The 22,548-nt window shown below is 39.5% G+C and overlaps 1 protein-coding gene across 10 annotated transcripts in view; it reads right to left on the bottom strand.

Moving 5' to 3' along the window:
- The window catches only part of camk2d2 (calcium/calmodulin-dependent protein kinase (CaM kinase) II delta 2), a 45,871-nt gene that overhangs the window by 8,176 nt on the left and 15,147 nt on the right, over positions 1–22,548 (bottom strand). For 2 of the 10 annotated variants that reach the window (XM_085459429.1, XM_085459427.1), the window contains exons 3-18: positions 15,910–15,969; positions 12,834–12,888; positions 11,668–11,733; positions 11,058–11,130; positions 9,398–9,500; positions 8,722–8,805; positions 8,400–8,494; positions 7,899–8,021; positions 7,621–7,704; positions 7,316–7,358; positions 5,018–5,058; positions 3,525–3,584; positions 2,078–2,122; positions 1,753–1,801; positions 832–852; positions 375–450 (exon numbers count right to left, since the gene is read on the bottom strand). In XM_085459429.1, the coding sequence (XP_085315555.1) occupies positions 375–450; positions 832–852; positions 1,753–1,801; positions 2,078–2,122; positions 3,525–3,584; positions 5,018–5,058; positions 7,316–7,358; positions 7,621–7,704; positions 7,899–8,021; positions 8,400–8,494; positions 8,722–8,805; positions 9,398–9,500; positions 11,058–11,130; positions 11,668–11,733; positions 12,834–12,888; positions 15,910–15,969 (1,078 nt within the window). The remainder of the gene's footprint in view (positions 1–374; positions 451–831; positions 853–1,752; positions 1,802–2,077; positions 2,123–3,524; positions 3,585–5,017; positions 5,059–7,315; positions 7,359–7,620; positions 7,705–7,898; positions 8,022–8,399; positions 8,495–8,721; positions 8,806–9,397; positions 9,501–11,057; positions 11,131–11,667; positions 11,734–12,833; positions 12,889–15,909; positions 15,970–22,548) is intronic. The other 8 variants (XM_085459432.1, XM_085459431.1, XM_085459430.1 and 5 more) reach the window with 7 other exon arrangements.

The raw sequence follows: 22,548 nt of genomic DNA, 5'->3' as shown, positions 1-22,548 counted from the left end.
ATATCGAACCGTGACACCAAAGTATCGAACCGAACCGTGAATTTTGTGTATGGTTGCACCCCTAATAAATATATAAATATATATATATATATATATATATATTATTTGAGGGCGCCTTTCAAAAACCCAAGGTCACCTTACAAAAGAACAGAATTAATAAAAGAAGCAATAGTCATAGAATACATACAATAAGTTAAAATTGCAAAGCAGAACTTGACAACAGATAAAATCAGCACTAAAGCGAATAAGCCAGTTTGAACAGATGTGTTTTGAGCTGTGACTTAAATGCGGGAAGAGAGTCTGTGTTTATTAGGCCACATTATATACACATTATAGTTATGTTACTGGGAAAACGTGAACAGAAGGGAACTTACGCGTAGGCCTCAAAGTCTCCATTGTTGATAGATTCAATTAACTGCTCAGTAACTTTGATGATTTCTTGTTTTCGAGCTAAAACACAAGATCACAGAAAATCATCAGCTAAACTGGCATAATAAATGTGTTGTTACTATATTTCAGGCAAATGTTCAGAGTGCAGCTACAAATCAGCTTCAGATGAGTTCTACTCTACGGATTTGCAGGATTTTAAGGTTATTAGAAATGGAAGGCGCTCAAGAAAGGATTTCACAACATTTTTGATCATTCATGTCTGAGTCCAAAAAAAAAAAAGCTGGAAGAAAGCCTCCCATGACTAATAGTGATATCAGGCAGGAAAAATGCAGGATGACAATATATTTCACCCAACAAAGCTCAAATGAATCAAGACAAACCAATGTCAGATGCAAGTATTTGCTGTAAAAGCGATTTAAACTAAGTAATATTGACAGTTACCTTTATTGTTATTGGTGCAGGCTGGGGGATATTGAAAAAATTACTCAATTTGTGAAACAACAGACATGTTAAATAATATTTTTTTTTAAAAACTGTAAGAAGTCCTTCACCTTCAGACGAAAGGAGCAAATAGGGTCATAAACAGAGGTTTCATTTTATTGAAGAAGGGATAGTCACTGAGGAGTAACTTTCTTAAATCACAGACTACTGCAAACACCCAGTGGTCTAAGAAAAGGATATGATCTGAACATCACGAGCATGGCATTTGAGACACTTTATATATAAGGAACACTACCTCACAGGGATGACTGGGTAAGCAAAATAGGGCATCTTCCCCATTGTGGAGGACTTACTCTGAATTGAGGAGTTGGGAGTCTGTCTTGAGTCAGACATCTGTGAGGAACGGCTCTTAGAACTCAAGATACCACTCACTAAGCTGCCCAGACGAAGGGCTGAGATGGGATGATTGAATGATTGAATGATTGGGTGTCCAGTGTGTATAAAGGGCAGAAGACGTAACAAAGATAATCATGTATGGTGAGAGACATAGCGAAAAAAAGATTTTCTCAACAAAAACACATAAAAGGAGAGTAAAAAAAAATGCTGAGTGGAAACATTTAATAATAAAAACATAAAATGGTGGGCACAAAAGCAGCATGTGTTCCCATTTTTGTATTAACCTAGGAGTACATGGATGCAGTTGGAGGAGAAGACAACGAAAGAACAGAACAATTTCCATTTTGCAAGAGTTAAAAGCTAAATGGGAGCAGGAGTAGTTAACCTGCTGTTAACTGCGTAACAAAGCAGGATGTAGAAAAACACAGATGGGAGTGACCAGTCTGACTGGAAATCATGAGGACTGACTAACATTACCAGTGTAGCAGAGATCTGCAAGTCTGTAAACCATACAGTTTTTACTACCTTTCACATCTTCATCTTCAATGGTGGTGTTGGCACTCTCAATTGACTCCTGACAAAAATGACAAAAAGATTATGGACACATAATACATGCTTCTTTAATGATATCATGCAACATGCATTTGTAATACAATTAAGTCTTAAATGGAGAGTTTTAAAAGCTAAATGGTCTCATAAACTCTGATTTATGAGCAAATTTGCTTTATTCTTGTTGGTAAATTGGAAAACATTCCTGTTAGCTCTTACTAAGAAAGTCTATAGTACAGGAGCAAACAGACTTAATATTAAATGTAGCCATCAGTGAAAGTGAACTTTGTTTATGTTATACCTTGTTTCCATCCACAGGGTTGTGTATCACAGTTGTCTGTGGTTCCTAAGAAAAACATATAATAGGCACTTGTGGGAGCAAATACTTCAACAATGCAAGAAAAGTTATGATTGGGCAGATACCTCTGAAGAAAATGTATTTTGTGTATTTTCTAAAACTGACGGTCAAGAAGATGGCCAACCACTTACATCAATTACTCATTACAATCTTTAACTTTGTCTATCTGTAAATCTATTCATCACAATGTATCTGAGACCAAATTCAAATGTGTGCGTCAATTTCTTGTTTATTGTATTTCTCATTCTTTCCACTCTTTCTGTATTGTGTGGTCTTTTTTGCATCTGATTTTCTCTCAGCAGCCCTAGCCAGTGCCCTCACTTGGTAATCACATGTCTGGGTTTTTGTAGAATTGATCCTGGTGACCAGCTCAGTCTTTCTAATCACTCACCCAGATTACATAAGATTATAACATCAGCGGCCTTGTGTGAGTGTGTATGTGTGTTTGTGTGTTGGGGGTGGGCGTGTGTGTGTGATGATGGAGTGAGAAAGAGAGGAAAGACAGATGTCATGTGCATGTGTTCATGCGTAATCAACTTGACAGCAAATGGGAGGACAGAAAGTCTTTGACATCATGCATAGTGGCAGTCATGTGGCCTGACGTAGACAGCAGACACCATGCCCAAAGAACAACTATCCTCACAATCCTTACAGTCATGCACAGACCAACTATGCCAGTAACAAATCCTACAAAATGCACATGTGGATTACTGTCAGCAATTTTACTTTTAATTGCATATCTAACAGATGTACAGTACAATGACATGAAAGGACTTCATGCATGGTACAAATGAAAAGAGCAAGAAAAGAAGAAGAGTTTCTTAAGAAATACAAGAACACAAGAAGTGGGGGGGTTGAGGTAGAGGTTACCCTAACCACAGAACTTCATGTTCATTAGAGCTTAATCCAAACGTGTGTGTGTGTGCGTGTGTATATAAAGACTTAACTTGCTTTAACCCAACATTAACGGTGCATAAATTCAGCAAATCCAAACTGGCCAAGCGGTATATATCCCATGCATGCACTGCTAATTCAGATGAATGAATTCATAAATACATCAATCTGAATTATAAATATCTTTCATAGATAGCTTGATGAAAAAATCTGGAGCTGGGACATGCTGCACAGTTACAAAGGTCTATATGCACTATTTCATTCAGGGATAGTCTATTATTGGTGCTAGACATGTATTTCACCCCACGTTACTACAATATCCTTACATGTCTTTTTTAAAAGTTGAAATCTTCTTATCAAAGGTTGAGATCAAAAAGAATATGATCTTACAATGTGGAAAGGGTGAACCTGAACCTCCTCCACAGGATGTGAGGCAGGTACATATAGAAGTTTTGTGAAAGAAGCTGTGAGTGTAGATGAGAATGTGTGTGTATACCAGTGCAGGGGCAGGGCCAGTGTCTTTAGGACTGGTCACTGTGTTGGCTTTGTTGTTGACCTGCAGGGGGGCAGTGTAGGGGGGAGGGACATGACACATACACACTTCTCAGACACACACACTCTCTCACATCGGCTACAGACCAAAGTGATCATCCCAACTCTTCTGTTTGAAAGCTCTAATTTCAGTTCCTATTATATGTTACCATGCAAAACTAAATTATGGAGATGATAAAAAAAAGGATTTAACATAATGACATGTGAGACATCAGAGGCAGCTGGAAAAAAAAAACAAACAAACTCTAATGTGTCCTAAAGGTCACACTCTGATGAAGCCAACAGAGCAAACAGATTAGATTAGAGATTCCCAGAGCAAATGCTTGTGATTGTGTGCCTTGAAATCCTATTCGTGAAAATCAAAAACAGGACTGGAGCCAGGGGGCAACCCTAGAGCCCAACAAAAGCTGAGATCATTCTTGACTTTATGTGAAGAATGCGGGGACAGCGCATCCTTTGTTCATACAAATACCAGATGGCCTGGTTGTAAACCTTTTCAAAGTTTCCACAATGTACATATACATTCCAAAATATCCCATGTACGCAAGATGGTCAAACTCCCATGATCCTTCTTGAAAGTTTTGCAAAGGTGAAGAATGGAATCAGCAATCAGCCGGAGCCTCCTGTTCAGCACCCTGTTATAGACTTTCTCCAGGAGACTGGGCAGTGTGATACCCCAATAACTGGAGAACAATTTCCGGTGCCTCATTTTGAAAATGGAAACCCCGCCTCCTGCTGTCTTACACTCCGCCTCCAATCTTTAACAAGGCTCATTCGGACTCTGTGTCTCCAGACTCTCTGGGAAGCAAGAGGAATCCTTCCAGATTTAAACGCACTACACACAGGGGCTTTCAACCAGATGTTCCCAGTTCACCCTCACTAGTCGTTTGGGTTTTTCCAGGTCTGTCTGAGAACCTTCCTCACCATCTGATCTGGCTCACTCCTAGGTGGTGATCAGTTGACAGCTGTGCTCCTTTTTGTGCTTTTTGTGTCCAAGACATACGGCCTTAGATCACATGATACAACAAGGGAGACTGTTATTGACCTTTGACCTAATGTGCTCTGATACCAAGCACACTGATAAACCACGTATGCTAGAGCATCATGTTACTCTAAAGAAACACTATAAATGACTATGGAAAACATGAGTTTAGGTAAATTCAATAAATACAAAAACTAAAAAGATCAATAATTTAAAAAGAGGATGATGAGACCAGAAACATAAGCTACGAACAAGCTAAGAAAACTAGGAAAGCTAAGAAAATAATACCCATTTCCCACATCTTTGAGTGACTGTCCCTGAATGATAATGTTGTTAAGTGCAAAATGCATAATAACAGTAGTAATAATAATCAATATGGCTTCTCAGACACTAAACATTCCAACAAAAATAATGCAAGAAACAAAGCATTTTCTTCATTGTGCAAAGCAGCTCACCTTAACGCCATCTGGCTTCTTGTTGAGCAAAGTCTTAGCTGCTGTAGAAGGAAAGACAGAGACAACATTTCAGTATGAGGTTCAAGAGAGTCCTGTGCCAGAGGCTACACAAACATGCAGCAAGCATATCAATTTGTGCTTATCTCCAAACTCCAGGTGCAAGATCCAACTGCAAGATCCATAATGCAATCCAACTGAAGCTCCAAATAACATAACTTCTGCAAGGCTGTTATCCTACTACATACTTACTCACATGTCAGGGCTGAAGGGTGGGTGGTTAATTGGGTGTATATATAGCAGGTGATGAAAAGGTTAATCTAACCAACTATCTCCAACAGGCTCACACACAACATTCCTAAGTCGACATTTGCCCACATACCCATGCACTTGTATATTTGCACCTACGCATATGCTCCCACCACTATTCCTTAACTTTATTTTCCGATGTTACATAGAAACTTAACACTAAACTGCATTACAATAATCCAGGCTGCATCTTTCTCTAAATTTCTCTGAGATTGTAAATTAGCACTTATGCAAGGATGAGATTCTGTAGTACACTTTAAAATGCCAAATGTCATACTTTCATGCATGCGCGATTGGCTATTCCACACTATTTCCAAAAATGTAGGGGCACAGTATAAACAGAAAATACAACCAGAATTAAATTATCAACAAATCATTTAGACTACACATGTAACTGAAAATAATACCAAGGCAATTTGACAATTTTTTTTAAATTGCTTTTCATTTATTACAAGCATATGCTTATTTGGAATTTGATGTCAGTTGGGAACTGAGGAGGAGTGAGACGTTATGTAGCTTTGAAGGTGAAATGTTTTCCTATTTGTTGCTTAATGTATGAGTTCAGCTTCTCATCAGTTTCTGGCTTCTTGTGTTGAATTCTTATGTGATTATATGCCAGAGGTTTTCAGTGGATAACATGTCAGGAGTGCAGGCAGCTCAGCTAAGCAAGTGGAAGGTGTTGTAATAGATGCTGTCTTTCTGAAATAAGCAAGAACTTTCCTGAAAACAATGTGATCTGGATGCGTTTCTCTAAAACACAACATTTTTCACCTTTAACATTTTATACATCTTTACACTACTGTCAGTTATATATATAAAAAAATGTTATTTGCATTTTACACAGTGTCCCAACATTTTTGGAAACATGACTCTAAATGAAAAATAAGACCTAAATGCCAGTGCTTATTGGTTGGGCTCAACCTCATACATTTCACTGTCATTCCAAAAATCCTTACCTCAAATGGTTACCACAATTCAAACAAAAAAGGAAAGAAAATTGAAAAAGGAAGAAACTGATAAATAAAAAGAGACACAAATGAACAAATGCATTTCACTGTAGAATGAAAAGCAAAAGTAGTCTAATAAGAGCATGAAGAATATGAGATAGGTCAAAAGAAATGTATATTTAAAAAAAAGTTTGGCGTCAAAATAGAGAGAGAATGGTAGAAAAACAGCTTGAAAAATATAAATGACTCGTGTTTAGCAATGGCATTCTTATGCCTAGTTTCTTTTTTTAAAGTCTTCTAAAATTCAATTTTATTTCATTTTAAAACTTAGAGTTTCTCCATATTTTACCTTTTTATGGTGTAAGCAGCAGAAGATTCACTTTTCAGAGAGTACTTAACCAAATTATTATCAGTTATTAAGGTTTAATAATTCAGGTTAGTTTAAGTGGGCTTGAAATAGTTATCCATAGTCAGTGTACTACCTACAACATTCATAGTTTATTCCCCTAGTACTTCCGATACCATCACCAATATCCTGCTGTAGACAAGGCTGGTTACAACCATTTATACTCTATGTATCTACCTCTTGATTCGTTGGTCTACCACTGTCTTCACTGGTTAATATATACTAATGTGTGAATTTGGTGTTTTAATGCCTTAGATTGAATCTAACCCTTTAAACCCTTAAAGTTTTAAAGTTGAGGCAGGTTCTGCTCATTACTGTTTTTAATCAAACTTTACTAGCTTATTAAAAAAAAGCAGTATAATAGCTTTATATCACCTCAGTAATTTGTTAATCTCATCCATAATAGTTTTAATTTGCCAGTACTCATGTCCGCATCCTCTACTGCAGGTATTACACTGATGGATAAGTTCATAAATTCCCACTTTTTTAAAGATCTCTTTAACAGCTGTAACGCCTTTTTAGCTTCCAGTTTTGTTTTTTCCTTCTTCTTTTTTTGTTTTTTAGGACAAATGCTTGTAATTTTTAACATAATATGTTTGGGAAAACCAGGTTTTGGACACCATGCTGAGAAAGACATACCTGAGAAGTTTCTTGTGACTAGCAAAGTGGTCAATATTGCTCCCTGCATTGACAGAAAAGAAGGAAAGAAGAAGGAAATGATGATGGGCGAAAGGAAGGAAGAGAAAGAAAGAAAGATTGATTAAAAGGTTGTAGCAAGAAAGAGCAGCATAGCAAAAGGACAACTCGAAGGCTTTACAGAACAAGCAATCATTTTAAGTTATAGTGAGAAGTCTTGAGCAAGGAAAACAGAAAAGGAGAGGAAAAAATGGCTGGATGGATTGTTCTATATAAACAGAAGCATGAAGGACTGCCAGAAGTCTCACCTTGAGTTTCCTCCTGGCATTGAATTTCTTCAGGCATTCCACAGTCTCCTGCCTGTGCATCATGGAAGCGACAGTGGACCGTTGCTGCAGGGAGAAGATGAGAGGATTTGAAGGAATGGAAACAATGGGTGAGAAGAATGTATGGCTGCGATTTTGTGGGCAGTGCAACTGTCACCTTTTGTGTGTGTTCATGCTTTTTTTTTTAATTTCTGTGTGCATCTGTGTGTGTGTGTGTTTGTGCAAATATTCCAACATCTGGGAGTGTGTTTGCCACATACGCAGATCCAGGGGTGTTTTAGGGCCTCTGCAGCAGTGATGCGTTTACTGGGGTTGATGGTTAGCATCTTGTTAATTAGATCTTTGGCCTCAGGAGTTACAGTGTCCCACTCCGGTGATGGGAACTGTAAAAAAAAAAAAAAAAAAAAGTGTGTCATATATACAGCATATATACAAATACAAAACTACAGAGCTCTGAGGATTCTGTATTTGTAGCAAGCCAGGAAGAGAGGAGATAACATCAGAATTATTATCCAATTTTCAATTTCAGGTTTCAGATGTTATATTAGTGGAGAGAAAAATCTTTAAAGGCCTATACCAATTCAAAAATCACAGTGGCTGTGTCCTGAGCTCCCAATGATGCTACAGGAAAACTGAGCAGATGGCCAGATGATGAAATGATCCTATGTGCAAATTAACTAAAATAAAATGTCACTTTTTGTTTTGTCTGACTTTATTTACCATTTAGTTTTTTCAGTTTTGGATGATGTATATATGCTTACATCATAGGCCCCAGCCTTGATTTGTTGATAGAGGCGATGTTGATCCTCATCCCAGAAGGGAGGGTAGCCAACCAGCAGGATGTACAAAATAACACCTAGAACAAAGTGACATGCACACAAACCCATGCATTTTAGATCTTTATACTCAGATACTATTTGTTTATTTTAAAAAAACAACATGAGGTTTCTTTATTTAGCACTCCACAAAACACTCAGAACAACTTAAAGTTTCAGTCCTTGTAAAAAAAAAAAAAAAACAGATGTCTTTGGACCCAGTATTAGATCCAAGCAGCTACAGTGAGACAATTTGAATGTTATTTACCACAGGCCCACATGTCCACTGGTTTCCCATATGGGTCTTTCCTCAGAACTTCTGGAGATAAGTAGCCTGGGGTGCCTGCAAAACCTGGAGGAGTAATATGAAAGAATATTTGGAAAGGCAGGTTGGTGCAGGCCGTAAAATGACTGTGAGACAATGAGTGTTGTCTTATGCTGATTTTTGAAATTTCACTTTTTCTTATTTTGAATAAGAGACTCTGCTAAGAGACATCTGTTGTAACATTTTTATTCACAAGGAGTCAAGGCTTTGGCTGCCATTTACCCTCTGTGGATTTAGGGTGGTTCGTGTGAAACTCTTTATTCCTGCCAAATATTTTGTTGACAGTGTTCTTTGGAAAACTGAATAACTCCAATATGTCACATGAAATCTATTATCACGTTGTGCTTTGGCCAGGATGCTGTCCAGTTCATGAACAAAAAGAAGCCTACGAAAGGTTTCTATGGGACATTTAAACCAATTGGTGTATGTGCCCCTACTTGTCGAGATTAAAGAGATTCTCAACAGATTAACACTAAATCCCCCTTTATTAGTATTGCCCCAAAACTTCCCTAACATTGTCAAACATCTATATGGCTGACTTAATATTATTTATCATTACTGATTGCTTGCTTGACCAATCAGCTATTTCAAGTTGGAAAATGGATGGATGAATACTCACCAAACCATGCCTGCTGGTCCCCCTGTACCTCGATAGCCAGCCCAAAGTCAGCCAACTTGACCGCCGCCCCCTTCAGCTTACTGGCCAATAGAAGGTTCTCAGGCTGGGGGGGGCGGAGTCAAACAGGTTAGAGGTGAGAGGTCACACGCTCTGGGAACAAGCTGCCCACAGACACAGATCTAAGATCAGATTAGCCATAGCAATCCCAATCAAAGCCATTAGAGGTCAGTGACACTAAGCTGCTCTTAAATCAGTGTCTGAGGCAACTCCCTTTCTGCCACATCAATGACAGAGAACAAAAATGTGCACGGGACCAGATCTCTACGTGACCACGGACATGTTTCACACTGGAGCTGTGGACTTGCTCCCCCAGCCTCATGGATTCAAAGGGAGTAGAGGTGATGTGTAAATTAAAAAAACACTCTACTATTAGAATCCATGAGCAGGAACAAAGTGCACACTGCAGGGAGAAGGATACAGGGGGCAGCTGTGGTGGAACAGGAGACGTGGGTGTAAAAACAAGTGACTCTCAGCCACATATGTATAATGACACACACTGCACACTAAGACAATTTAGCACCATCATAAATTTATGAAAGCCAACAGCATGCACATATATGCACACACATTTAAACACATATGCACTAACAAAGGCGCAGGTGCAGAAAGGTCTTTGCTAACCTAAGGCCAGTTAGACAGTGTGCTCTAATGAATAATGCATTTCCTAACATTTAGAGACTCAAAACACAGGCAGCCTGTGAGCAGTCACTTTATGGCAGACGTATGACTCAACAGGACATAGACAGTAACTGACAACTAGACACAGCTACATAACGATTAACATAACGATGAATAAATCGTCCTAATTTTGAAGCATGTAAAAACCTGAAATTGCTTCAGCAAAGGAAATCCTAGTCACAGAATGGAAATCTCAAACTTGGTTATTCTTTCTGGGGTGTTTTTGCAGGCACAAGCTCACAATCCATTTAGTCACATTGAAAACAGCTTTTTTTTAGCATTCTCCTGCCTCTTTGCTTAACATCAAAATGCTAATGGAAAGTTGTGAGAATACGGGCTACCACTGGAATAGTCATGACCTTAAAAAAAATTTTCACATCTCAACATAATTTTTTACATAACTATGCGAATGGGGATCATTTCTGAGTGTCTGTCTTGTGATTGCCTCTATTTTTAACCAGCACTGCATTACATTACACAGTCATACATCTCACAAAATTACTGCCATGATAACGTCAACATACTTTCAATCTGTCTTCAACATATTAGAGGTATTAGAAGAGGTTCCTCATTCTCTACACGAGCAGGCAGGGGGGTACTAGCCACGCATACTAACTTAACATAGAAGAAGACAAGCAGGCAAGAAGAAGTGTCGGAATCTGGTAGGCTCGAATCAAATATTTGCAATATATTGCCTTTTATTACTTTTATTGCCTTCAAAAGAAAGAATGAACAATGTAATAATTAAGAAGGTTGATAATGGAGAATTTAATTTATTTATTTTATAAAACAAAACATAAAAGAAGCAAAAAAAAATATGTAAAGGACAAAGTGGAATTTTCTCTCTGTTGCTACCAAGTCAGGACTTTTTGTCTGTCTGTTTGGTCAACAAGGTTGCAGCAATGTCTGTGGTCATACAAACCTTCAGGTCCCTGTGAACGATTCCATTAACGTGGCAGTGATGGACACTCTCCAGGATCTGCTGTATGCAGTGGCTGAGGGTGGGAAAGTGGAGGAATGAGATGGATCAAATTAAAAGGAGAGAGAGGGGGGAAAAATCAAGAAAAAATATATTTTAAAAGAGGATACTAGGGAAAATAACCGAGAAGAGAAGAATAACCTAATTCATAACACTGTTCTCGTCATCAAACTTTTTATGTGAGATTTATGTGATATTAAGCCTCATGATGGGAACTTATTTCTGCAAAAAGTTAAAGTTAAAGACATGCATAACATAAAGACATAGATATACACACACACCCCTTTCTTTCTCCCTCGAGATGCAGCTTTTCAGCATAAAGCTGGCAGTGTTAGGTAGGTTGTGTATGATTAATATTGCAGGCTTTATGTCATTAATCATCTTTATAAATAACTCCGAGATCCCTGAGACAAGGTAACTATATCACACCTCTGAGACAACCATATGTGAGACACACAAACACACATATAGGCACACACAGTTGTTCTCTCGGGTAACAGACAGAGATGCATAATGGCTGCTTTGCTCAGCAGCGTGTGTGTGTATGTGTTACCTGGCATCAGCCTCACTGTAGTACTCCCGGGCTACTATATCTTCAAACAACTCCCCTCCTGTCACCCTGGGAAGAGAGAATGAGATCATTATTTAGTGTATTCATGATTCTGGCTGTCATGAAAACTGAAACAGACTTGTCATTTTTTCTATGGACTCAATTACAAAAATCACTGGCAACTTCAACTATTACACCTCGGTAGTATCGACTCTGTACCCCTTTTTGCCATCAGTGCTGCCTTAATTCTGTCAGCTGTACAATCATCATGTGAATATCCCATTCCACCAAATACCAGTGGTGTTTTACTGGACCTGGTGACAGTGAACGCCCTTCATTGTCAAGTTCAAGAAACGAGTTTGAGATTATATTAACAGGGTGTGTTATCCTGTTGGAAGCAGCCATCAGAGGATGGACACATTGTGGTCATAAATGGATAAATTGTTTAGCAAAGATACTTAGCTGGGTTTCGCATTTATATCAGTTGATACTCGGGGGGCCTTGCTGATGCTGCTCAAGGGATAGCTTCTCTTTTTCGGACCATTCTCTGTAAACCCAATAGATGGTTTTGTGGCAAGATCTCAGCAGTTTCTGAAATTCTAAGATCAATAACTGTGCCATGTTGAAAGCCACTTGAATCATCTTTCAGACCTTTGCATTAACAAGCAGCTGAACAATCTGAGAAGCTTCTTCAGAACTGAAGAAGCTTCTCAGATGAGAGGTGAAACATCTTCAAGCAACTTAAAGAAGTCCAGACACTATTCTTTGAAAGCTCCTTTGACTACGATGACCTGGATGACTGAGAACCTTCACAGACAGCTGAATAATGCTATACTGGAATGTGGAACGTTCCAAACGAAAATAAGAAAAAAAATGTTTGCAAGTAACTCACCAAATTACAGTAACTGGCTATTAGCATTCTAACAAAAGGGTGCCATAATAATTGCCATAATAATTCTTTAACATAGTGGACTCTAATATAATTGGGTATTTACAGATATCTTGTTTGAATGTGTTTAACCCTGAATTTTTTTCCCCTCCAGTGGTCATGGCTTTCAGAGTAAAAACTGAGCTTCTTCTATACAGGGTGTTAACATTAATAAGAGATAGTATATAAAAATTGGTATGGTGAAGAGAATTGACAGAATGTGTGAATGAGTGTTACTCACAGATCAAACACCAGATAGTGGAAACCCTCTTCTGATATGCTGTCATGGAGTCTTACTGTGGAGGAGCGCAAATAAAAAAAAGGAGAGAAAAGTGTGACAGAGAAAAGAAAAATCAGCCAACAGAAACAGACCAGCAGTGTGCAGCGGTGTCAACAAAGTTACAATATAACACTTAAAACATCTCAGAACATGTTACTAATAATAGATGACTTCTAAGTTTTCATAGTAAAGCTGTCAATAGTGATGGCTGTCGTTTGATGAAATCTCGCTTTCCCATAATAAAACCTAAATTATTTTGGAAGTAGCTATATGTCTATGAAAATCTTTACAATACTAAAAATAAATTCAGTAAAATTATAATTCACATCACGGCAATTATGACACCCAGTTACGTCAATTGAAGGTTACTAGAACTAATATTGAATCATGTGCAACTTTGCCAAAACAATGTCAGACTCTGTAGTTGGGACCACATGTTCTCCTTAAATTGCTGGCAGGAAACCTGTTCTTGGTAGGAGAGACGGCATCCATCCCACTTTGGATGGAGCAGCTCTCATTTCTAGAAATCTGGCCAAATTTATTAAACCCCCTAAGTCGTGACTATCCAGAGTTGGGACCAGGAAGCAGAGTTGCACTGTTACATGCCTCTCTGCAGCTTCTCTCCTCCCATCCCACCCCCCCCTGAAAATACCATCTCTTTAGAGAGTGTGTCAACTCCCAAACAGTAAAAAAAACAAACTCTAAAAAGGAGCAAAAAATGACTTAACACAAAAAAATGACAAAGAAAGAACAATACAGTATCCACATTTTCACTGCTATGCAGATGACACACAACTTTATCTATCAATGAAGTCAGATAACACACACCAATTATTTTAAACTGCAGGAATGTCTTAAAGACATACATATCTGGATGTCCTCAAATTTTTGCTTTTAAATTCAGATAAAACTGAGGTTATTTTACTCGGCCCTGAAAATCTTAGGAATATGGTATGTAACCAGATACTTACTCTGGATGGCATTACCTTGGCCTCCAGTAACACTGTGAGGAACTCTGGAGTCATTTTTGACCAGGACATGTCCTTCAATGCATATATTAAACAAATATGTAGAACTGCTTTCTTCCATTTGCGCAATATCTCTAAAATTAGAAATATCCTGTCTCAGAGTGACCCTGAAAAACTAGTTCATACATTTATTACCTCTAGGCTGGACTACTGTAATTCATTATTATCAGGATGTCCTAAAAACTTCCTGAAAAGCCTTCAGTTAATCCAAAATGCTACAGCAAGAGTACTGACAGGGACTAGAAAGAGAGAGCATATTTCTCCTATATTGGCTTCCCTTCATTGGCTCCCTGTTAAATCCAGAATTGAATTCACAATCCTGCTCCTCACATACAAGGTCTTAAATAGTCAGTCCCCATCCATCCATCATCCATCTTCATCCGCTTTATCCGAGGCCGGGTCGCGGGGGCAGCAGCCTAAGCAGAGAGGCCCAGACCTCCCTCTCCCCAGCCACCTCCTCCAGCTTATCCGGGGGAACACCAAGGCGTTCCCAGGCCAGCCGAGAGATATAATCTCTCCAGCGTGTCGTGGGTCTGCCCCGGGGCCTCCTCCCGGTGGGACATGCCAGCTCACCCAGGAGGCGCCCAGGAGGCATCCTTGTCAGATGCCCGAACCACCTCAGCTGGCTCCTTTCAATGTGGAGGAGCAGCAGCTCTGCTCTGAGCCCCTCCTGGATGGCCGAATTTCTCACCCTATCTCTAAGGGAGAGGCCAGCCACCCTTCGGAGGAAGCTCATTTCTGCCGCTTGTATCCGCGATCTCGTTCTTTCGGTCACTACCCACAGCTCGTGGCCATAGGTGAGGGTAGGGACGTAGATCGACCGGTAAATTGAGAGCTTCGCTTTTACACTCAGCTCCCTCTTCACCACGACGGACCGGTGCAGCATCCGCATCACTGCAGCCGCAGTCGGTCCCCATCTTATCTTAATGACCTTGTAGTACCATATCACCCCATTAGAGCAGCTCATTCTCGCACTGCAGGTTTACTTGTTGTTCCTAGAGTATTTAAAAGTAGAATGGGAGGGAGAGCCTTCAGTTTTCAAGCCCCTCTTCTATGGAACCAGCTTCCAGTTTGGATTCGAGAGACAGACACTATCTCTACTTTTAAGATTAGGCTTAAAACTTTCCTTTTTGCTAAAGCATATAGTTAGGGCTGGACCAGGTGACCCTGAATCCTCCCTTGGTTATGCTGCAATAGGCGTAGGCTGCTGGTGGTTTCCCATGATGTACTGAGTATTTCTTCTTCAGTCACCTTTCTCACTCACTATGGCCTCAGTAGACCTCTCTGCATAGAATCATACTTTTATCCTGTCTTCCTTCACTCTCCTCAACCAGTCACGGCAGACAACCACCCCTTCTCTGAGCCTGGTTTTGCCGGAGGTAAACTGTTACTGTTAGAAAGTAAAGCATTACTACACTGCGTTTCAATATTAGGAAATTAGAAGAGTTTGACTTATATTATATATTATTGTCTTGATTTCAAAGCCACAGGATCAAAAACCTAACGCCATTGTTGCTCTCAAAATTTCAAATAGCAAGTACATCTCAGAAAACTACAAAGAAATTATTAGAGAAATATGAAACAACAGCAGTGAAGGGAAGAAAGAGCATGTGTCTATAAATGTGAAAACAAAGGAGGAGAGACCACTTCTTTCAGAGGTTTAATGAGAGGGGTGTAAAGGTTTAGAGAGCAGGTGTACGGCTGGTGTATCTTTTTGATGACTCAGCTGCAAGAGCACACAGGTGCAGCATAATCATTACATACCGTACTAGAACACATACACACACACACACACACACACACACACACACAAACACACTTGGTTTCGTGGTCTCTCCTCCTTTCTCTCTCGTAACTGTGTCTAGAACATGAATATCCCTAGCAGAAATCAGTAGAGACCTGAAAAGACCTGTTTTAATTTGCACAAGTGTGTGTGTGTGTGTGTGTGTGTGTGTGTGTGTGTGTGTGTGTGTGTGTGTGTGTATTCCGAGATTTAGGACACAGCTCACCGATGTTGGGGTGCTTCAATAAACGACAAATCCTCGCCTCTCTCTCCAGCTTTTGATGATCTAAAAGAAAAATAGAGGAGACACAAACACAGAGATGGGTTATTTTAATGCTACTCATGATTCCCTCCTGTGATTGGCTTTATAAATAATAGAACGTGAAGTTGGATGCAACTTAGTTTTGACTCAGTGGAGGACACATTGCAGTATTTGGTTGTTAGCGTCTGTCTGTCTGTGTGTGTGTGTGTGTGTGTGTGTGTGTGTGTGTGTGTGTGTGTGTGTGTGTGTGTGTGTGTGTGTGTGCTGGCATGGTGTCAGCCGGCTCTTTTCCTTATCAGAACTGAAATGCTTGACAAAAATAATGTGACCTGATATGTGCTCGGTAATATGCCACAAACAGGCAGGCGGCAGTGAACAACAAACACAGTGAACGGCCACAGAGGATTCATATTGACCTCTCGCGTCGGGCTCAGCATAAGCTCCTCCAATGTACTTTTAGGTCCTCTTTGGTGCCCTGAGGGAAATCTGAAATCTGTATTCCCAAAATATACACTGTGCTGCAGTTTTGCAGATGTATCATACAATAGATTTATACAGTAATCCTTTTGAATGTTTAAAAGAAAATCTCATACCGTTTTTTTCTTCATGTTTTTAATTAAAATTTGTGTTAAACAATTAATCTGGATAGAATATGTTAAAATTATTTATTTTCTACCCCCTTTTTTCAGACAAAGGGTATTTTGAAATAATATATAATCAGTAATACAAAAACAGCTATGTAATTCTGTATTACACCAATGATGAGATTTAATCAGAAACTTTATGATATTTGTAGATTTCTACATCACTGTAATGAAGTGCTTTAGGTTAAAATAAACTGTGACTCTTTTTTTTTTCCACACACACAGTAATATTATGCATACTATAAAACGATTTCACTCATATTCCGAAACCTTAAAGAAGTATATGCTCTACGGCAGTGACTATAATGTTCCACCTAAATACAACATCAGCTTTTGGTGAGCTTGTTTTAATAGTGGACCCTTAACTGATGCTGGGAGAACATGTACATGCTTCTTTACATGAAATCCACCAAATTTTATGCGGGGGGGAAAAGACGGTTTTTGGGAAGCAAAGAATAGAACAGCAGCAGGTATTAGATACTGCAATCTAACTGTACTGCAACAAAAATCCCAGACAGGCAATATGGCAACCCAGACAGCATAACATATCTCTCCTCGTTGAGGCTCAGACTGATTTTATCTGACTTAGCAAACATGAAGTGACACTCAAATCTCTCTGTCAGAAGAAACCCAATGTCCAGTGACTCTGATTCAGAATAAGTGAGTCATTGCAATGAGTAAGACAATCCGGTGCTGAGGCGACCCATTTCAGCTTTGCCTCAGGACAGGAGGGAGAGAGAGAGAGAGCAGGAGGTTCTACATTTTTCCAAAATAAAATAGGACGCCTATTTTTCACTCTCATCTGCCTCCTTCTTCTTCTCTTCTTGGTGCTATGGAAACTGTGGGCTCAGTGCAGCACAGAGGCAAGACCAGCAAAGAACACTAGGCTGCTTGTTCTCATTATAGGTCCAGGTATCTGTTTGTTTCGTGTCAGTGTAACGCACCTATAGGAAAACAATAGGCAAGCACAACAACAAAGCTAGTGAGCTTTAAATGAGACGGACCTTGGCGTGCACTCAAATATGCAGCAAAATGCCAATATAAAACATATTATGACAGAAAAGTACTTATCCCCAAAGAAAGGTGACAAAGATGTTTGTCAGCCCTAGTGACAAAGTTTAATCCAGAATAAAATATATAGCATGAACAGACAAAACTACAAAAAAAAGAATGTTTAAAGGCAAAAGAAGAAGAGATAAAATGATGAAACTACAAAAAGGTCTACAATGAATTGATCTGATTACTGTTGCAAAAAAGCTTTCTCGTCCATCAGCCCAAGCATTAATTACCAAGAACAGCCACAATTAACTTCATTAACTTAAAAAATGCTGTTTCTTTTCTTTCAACAGTCATATTGGCTCCAGAGGCGGTGATGAAACTGTGTAAAAACTTCCGAAAGGACTTGCATGCCTTCCTGCATGCAGAATTTCCTGCAGCTCTTCTGTGTGGCTCCAAGTCTGCCATAATGCCCCTGAGAACATGCCAATTTCAATTTTGCTGAAGCATACTGCCGGCTGTAGAGACAAGCATAACAGCACAGAAGCCCACAAACAGCGCCAGAAACAAGGGCAGCCTAGCCATTACTGCATGATTAGCAGGATTCTCTGAGCAAGGTCACTAATCTCTCCATCTCTGTCTTTGCCTTATTATGTTGCTGAATGGCACATCCTTTTGTGTCAGTATAACACAAAACACATTTTGTCTTCCCTTTGCCAATATTGAGAGAATCATTACTCACAAATATCTAATTTTCACATTTGCATTTTTAGTTTTTTATAATACACCTGTGTTTACAGTACATCACTTAAGTCTACTAGCATCATAGCGTATTTTACACTGGTACAACAGCCAATTTGCTGTTCTTAAGGAATTTAACGGACTACTTTTCATTGTACTTTGCTTTATCAACATTGTTAAATTCCAGTAAAATAAAACAATACCCATAGTTTTAAGTATGTTTGCAGAACTTTTGTTAAAATGATAGTATGCACAATGCATTAATGCCATTATGTAACCATTATATTACAATTAACACACAATCTAGTGTTATTCTTTGTACACTAAGCAATAAAGTTATCTGACCTAATTATACCATACCTAGTAGCAATACTGAGGACATGGTTTAGGAAAGACTGCAGCACGTTTTCAGACCTCAAAAAAAAATCAAACTCTGAAAATGATTTGAACCATTCTTCCATAATGCTCCATAATAGGTGGTCATGTTTGGCTGTGCCAGGGTGGTTGTATTTTTTTTATTTTTTTTATTTGCAGTATTCATCGACTGTACTCTGTTATATGACAGCCTCGCTCCCTTTTTTCATCATTTTCCACCTCCACTTTTCTTTCTGTCTCTCTCCTCTCTCTCCCTCCTCCACAGGTAGTCCACCTCCTAGTCGGCTGGACATCTGTTGTCTAGCAACTCACGCACCAATCAGAGCGTCAGGCCTCTCCTCTCCTCTGCAGTGGAACCAGCCTTGAATGCAAATAGCAGATATTGAGAGTTCACACACAACTTTAAATCTCTGCAGAAATACAGTTAGAGCTACGTATGCTTATTTCCTAACTTAAACACGTCTAGTCTTGTAGATGAGGATGGAAAGTCAGAAATTGAGCTTTACAGATTCTGTAATGCAACAGTTGAGTCTCAAGATGCTTATGTACACAGAAAAAGTGCAGATAGTCTAAGGATTGATGAGTAGTGAACATTTGTCTGCAAAGGATGCGTTCATTTAGATAATATATTTTTTTGATAATATTAAAACTGTAGCTTTTTATTGGAAACCTCAGCAGCTACAAGATTAGAGAAAAATGCAACAACAAACACATGCAAAAGAGCTTAAGCATAACAAAGTTCTGTTCGTTCTGAAAAAGTGATACATGAATTTGTGACTTCCAGATTAGATTATTGTAACTCGCTGTACTCTGGACTCCAACTTGCTCACCTCCAAAGATTATAGCTCGTTCAGAATGCTGCGACTCGTCTCCTAACCGGAACTAGAAAGTTTGGCTCTATTACTCCAGTGCTCTCTGACTTCCATTGGCTGCCTATTAAAGTTCTGCTGCTTACTTTCAAATGCCTAAACAACCTTACCCCTGACTATCTCACCGACCTCCTCAGTCTCTATACTCCCAACTGTTCTTTACGATCTTCCAGTCAGTTACTTCTGGCCCAGCCCAGGCACCGTTTGAAGACTAGGGGTGATCGTGCTTTTGCCTCTATAGCACCAAACCTCTGGAATAGTCTTCCTGCTACCGTTCGTGCCTCTGACTCCATTCAATTCTTTAAAGCACGCTTGAAAACTTACCTATTCAACCTGGCTTTTTCCGGTTCACTAATTCTCAACGCACATTAATTGCTGTATCGCTACTCATTTCTCTGAATTATCATGATCTCTCCCTATCTCTACTTACTGCTTTTTGTTTGTTTTCTATACTTTCTCTATTTTACCTTGTTTTAATGACTTACTGTTCAGTGTAATCATTTACCGTTATTTTTACTGTGAAGCACTTTGGTGTACCCCCTGGTTTTAAATGTGCTATATAAATAAAATTGTATTGCATTGTACTGTACTGTAGTATGCTGTTGATTTTAGCAGAAAATCAAACCTTAATGTCAAACATCTTCAGTGTTGAGGGACTGCAGACAGTAACTGTAGAATGAGACAGTCCACAAGATTACTTGGTTTTCCTTTGAGAGCTTGTTTCTCATTTTTGCAAGCTTCATACAAGTTAACAGGATTGGAGCACAAAAGTGCACGAGCACAGGTGTGACTGCCTGCACTGGCATAACAGCGTGTTTTTATTTTTTAATGCATGAGTAAATCGCATTTTACCCATTCACTCTTCAGACTGTAGCTGCAAAAAAAGCTGACTCTCAAAATGTCGCAAACAATCAGTTATGACTGGCTGCAAAGCCTCACAATACTCAACTCTGCTTGCGCAAGCTTGAGTCCTGCTGTCACAGACACTAGTGAGAGTAATTTTGCTTATGTGGTTAAAACTGAAGCAACTGTGCCAACAAATGTGAATGTGCGGTCAGCTGTTTTCATTCAACCCTGTCTGGACCTTTTCTTGGCTTGATCTGGGCTGACCGTCTCTAAGTGTCCAAGTATGAGTGCTTCTCTGTCTGGCACAATAAAGACCACGATGATTGATAACTTCATTTAAAGTATACAAAAACATACCTATTCTTTTTTGTTCTCTTTTACTTTTATTATTTTAACTGTCATAATTTGTCTTTAATTAGCTGTGGTGTGAGAAAAAAATACAGCTACTTTGTTTGTAATGGCTGAAAAGTAGCCGTGTTCCTCTTCAATACCAAATGCACTTCTTTGTCTCATAAAACAATCCAACAAATTTGTTATATTTTTCCATGGCACAGTGCAATAGCCACAAAAAGATTGAAATATCTATTTAAGGTATTTACAACAGAAACAGTATCTTAAAAGTTTGTGGTGAGTATGTATTGCTATAGGTATAGATTTAATCTCCCCAAATGTAGAGTGATGCAAGGAGACTTTCAGTCAGCTCCTTTTCAGTCTACAGAAAAATACTGACTTGTTGTATTAGTCACTTCATAAATCTTAATGTCGTAAATAATCAATTTTCTATCATTAGCATTCCAAGTATGCTGCTCAGATTAGGCCTCCTACGCTTTGCACCATTTTAGAACAGATCACAAGTTACTTCTTTCAAAAGTCCATCCATCCATTTGCTTCTCCTTTTCAGGGTCGCGGGGGGTGCTGGAGCGTATCCCAGCTGTCATAGGGCGAGAGGCGGGGTACACCCTGGACAGCTCGCCAGTCTGTCGCAAGGCCAACACACAGAGACAGACAATCATTCGCGCTCGCATTCACACCTATGGGCAATTTGGAATTATCAATTAACCTATCCCCACAAACTGCATGTCTTTGGACTGTGGGAGGAAGCCGGAGTACCTGGAGGGAACCCATGCAAACACGGGGAGAACATGCAAACTCCACACAGAAAGACCCCGGCCTGATGCTGTGCGCCAACAGTGCAAACCACGGTGCCACCGTGCTGCCAAGTGAATGTATAAATATGCTAATTTGTTACTAGGGAATGTACAGAAACACAGCTCTTCAACCTGGACAAAGTGGGGACTGGCTGATAACCAGTTTGTCTGCTGTGTTGTGCATTTGCTCATTTTCTGTAATCTCCAGGTTTCTATTAGTAAAGGGTATGACTGTAAACCAAAGAGTTATAATAATAATAATAATAATGGATTGCATTTATATAGCGCTTTTCGAGAACCTCAAAGCGCTTTACAATTCCACTATTCATTCACTCACTGGTGGAGGCAGCTACAGTTGTAGCCACAGCTGCCCTGGGGCAGACTGACAGAAGCGAGGCTGCCATATCGCGCCATCGGCCCCTCTGGCCAACACCAGTAGGCAAGTAGGGTAAAGTGTCTTGCCCAAGGACACAACGACCCGGACAGAGAGCCCAGGGATCGAACCGGCGACCTTCCGGTTACAGATGCGATTCCCAACCCCCTGAGCCACGGTCGCCATGTGTTCTTTCATTCTGAGTTGTTCTTTCTGTTCCATTACCTGTACACTTCAGTTGCTTGAGTTGTGTATTATTATTCCTTACGTTAAATGGACACAGTTGCAAGTTGGAAAGAACCAACCGTTAGCAGTAGGTTGCAGTGGGTTGCTGGGGTAAATACGATCGACAGGTTAGCAAGTATCATTTGATGAATTGTTTCCAAAGTGATTAGTAAAAATCCCACTGAACCTACAGTAAAGGCACAAAAACATTTGCAACAGCAAGCCCATCTTCAGTTCACCCAGCTGCAGACCCCAGTGAACCTCCACCTCTACCCCACTTTGTTTCTTTCCACTGCTGCTTCTTTCTTTTTCAGTCTGTGTCTGAAGTGTCACATCTGCAACCGCACTGCAGCAGTATAGTGCTCTCTCTGTGAGTGTCTTTATAG

This window comes from Copadichromis virginalis, linkage group LG6, assembly GCF_057382275.1.
Source record: "Copadichromis virginalis isolate Kocher_CV1m ecotype Utaka linkage group LG6, C_Virginalis_male_GT1.1, whole genome shotgun sequence".
In the NCBI taxonomy this organism is placed as follows: Eukaryota; Metazoa; Chordata; class Actinopteri; order Cichliformes; family Cichlidae; genus Copadichromis; species Copadichromis virginalis.
This window is presented reverse-complemented; position numbering and strand designations above follow the sequence as displayed.